The sequence below is a fragment of the Cibotium barometz genome, chromosome 15 (assembly GCF_041138505.1).
Source record: "Cibotium barometz isolate CiBa-2024 chromosome 15, ASM4113850v1, whole genome shotgun sequence".
NCBI lineage: Eukaryota > Viridiplantae > Streptophyta > Polypodiopsida > Cyatheales > Cibotiaceae > Cibotium > Cibotium barometz.
The window spans coordinates 5,355,312-5,357,840 of record NC_141060.1 but is presented as its reverse complement, the minus strand read 5'-3'; the positions used below and the strand labels follow the sequence as shown (position 1 = coordinate 5,357,840).

At 46.6% G+C, this 2,529-nt stretch overlaps 1 protein-coding gene across 1 annotated transcript; it reads left to right on the top strand.

The window, feature by feature from the left end:
• The first annotated feature begins 362 nt into the window (after positions 1–362).
• Positions 363–1,733, top strand: LOC147630883 (protein JINGUBANG-like). Its single transcript, XM_086809942.1, has one exon. The coding sequence runs from the start codon at positions 363–365 to the stop codon at positions 1,731–1,733; it is 1,371 nt and encodes a 456-aa protein (XP_086666068.1).
• The last annotated feature ends 796 nt before the right edge of the window (positions 1,734–2,529 follow it).

The following is a 2,529-nucleotide window of genomic DNA, read 5'->3' as shown; positions in this document are numbered from 1 at the left end:
TCCCTTTTAAAACCTCTCTCGTGAACCACCTTTCGTCTAGATTTTTACGTAAAGAATATAAGTGATCCGATCAGCGACCTTGCAAAAGTCCTTGCTTTTCCTTCCTTGTGTTATTGAGGTTGCTAAATGAAGTAATGCTTGGTTGCTACCCACCATTAGCGTTAGCTAGCTAAATTTGAAGGAATGTTGTTGCAACATCCTTGTTTGACGAGAGAGAGAGAAATCATGGCGGCGCTTCTATATAAGGGCCCGCTAAGAAGCACCATATCCAGTGTCTTCATTGGTGGGTAGCCTTTCAGGAGTTGTTTCTTGCAAAACATTCGCGATCTTATTGGTACTGTGGTATCAACCTTTTCGTGTACATGGTCCTGCACATTGCCTATAGTGGTACTTCTTCCAGCCCTGAGTGGCAAGGTGACCAGAGTCACGATACTAGTCTCACTTGCCATGCTATGGGTTCTCCTGCTCCTGCAGAAACTGATCTACCCATTTTCTCGCAACAAAGTCTTATGCCTGCTCATCAGAACACAATAGGGAACACCTGCAATGACTACTGTCATACCAGTCTAAGCCTGCGCCGCCTCGTCTCCCAGTGTAGTAGCTTGGGCTCTCTTCCTACTCTTGGTTTAAGCTTCGGCTCAGACCGCAGATCCTTTAAGGAAGGGCTAGATTGCAACGATATCGTGGCTAGTTATCACTGCATTGCAACATTAAAGGGGCATAGTGACCAGGTGCCTTGTGTCGCATTGGCTTTTGATTATTTTCTTTACACTGCTTCTTCTCACGCTCGATCTATAGACGTCTGGTCCAAGGAAGATTTAGATGGTGGGCAAGGCACATGTGAGAGCTTTGGAAGGAAGGAAGGCGCCGTGAGAGCGTTGGTTGTGGCCGGTGACCAGGTGTTCAGTTCACACGAAGATTTCAAGATTCGTGTATGGGCGAGGCCGGACAAGGGTGGCTGTCCGCCCGGCACCGGCCACAAGCTGCTGGCGGCCCTGCCCACGGTGCGAGACTGTATCACTAGGTCGTTGCTTCCAGGGGGCTACGTTCAGGTGCGGCGCCACCACAAGAAGTTGTGGATCCAGCACGTGGACGCCATATCGGCCCTGGCGGTGTGCAAGAACGTGGGCTGTTTGTACTCGGCATCGTGGGATAGAAGCGTCAAGGTGTGGAGGCTGCGGGACTTCAAATGTATTGAGTCCTTTAAAGCCCACGACGACGCCATCAACACTCTCGCCATCTCGCGCGATGGCTTCCTCTATACCGGCTCCGCCGACTCCAAAATTAAGGTGTGGGCGAGACAATCCCACAAGAAGCACTGCCTGGTTTCCACACTAGTTGCCCACCGATCGGCGGTAAACGCCCTCGCCCTCAGCCCGGACAGCTCCCTGCTATACTCCGGGGCCTGCGACAAGGCCATCGTGGTCTGGGAGAGAGAGGATAGCGCCCAACATGCCAGCCTGGTGGGCGCCTTACGAGGTCACTGCCACGCGGTTCTCTGCTTGGCCTCCGTGGGAAACACTCTCTGCAGCGGCTCGACAGACAAGACCATTCGGGTGTGGCACAGACTGGCTGGACGGCGTCACTCTTGTGTGGCTGTTCTGCAGGGCCACATAGCGCCTGTGAAATGCTTGAGCGTTTCATCTTTGGAGAGGACCTTGCATTTATACAGTGGAAGCTTGGATCATGACATCAAAGTGTGGACAGTGTCCCTGATTGAGGAAGACGGTTGATAAAGGCCCTCAAGTAAACGCTATGTTTGAAAGATATCATGGATGATGTAATCATATCTTTCTTTGTAGTTAGAAGTACGTAAACCAAATATAAACTCCAATAAGTTGTAGCAAAATGTAAAAACATGTCATGTACGAATACTAAATAAGATGTAAAATTAATATTGCATAATTTGAGCACATGTGCGCTATTAATAAAGAGTGTGTCAAAACAAGTATATACATAACGAAATCCCTCATTTTATAAAGAGGAAAAATATGTAAGTGCTCATACTACATTCTGTTCCTTAGGGTTGGGACTTTTGTTTCATTTGCTTTTATTCTGCTTTTGTTATGGCTTCTATAAGACCTATAGGTCTCTCTCTTTGGAAAGACATTCGTATGGAAGAATAATGTGTCTTACTTGCTCCTTATACATATCGATCCACTTTTTTCCCATCATCTAATTGTTGAGCAAACAAAATATATTCACCTTTTCATAGCTTCATTAAACTTCCTGCAGTGATTCCCTTCCCTTGTGGTATTTATACCATTCTTTAGTACTTCATAGTCATGGCAATATCCTAGCTAGAATTATTTGAGAGACTTACACAAAGGGTTCTTGCACCAACTAAACCTCTACTATGCTTCTCTCTAGCCTTGCTCTTTATCTCAAAAAACCCTTTAAGGTTTTCTTAAATTGCTCAAGGTCGAAGAACATTCATTGGCTATGAGCAACACCACGTATAGTGTCTTCTCATCCACCAACTATACCACAAGGTTCAATTGAGTTGTGAGTATAGATCTTGGGAAGTGT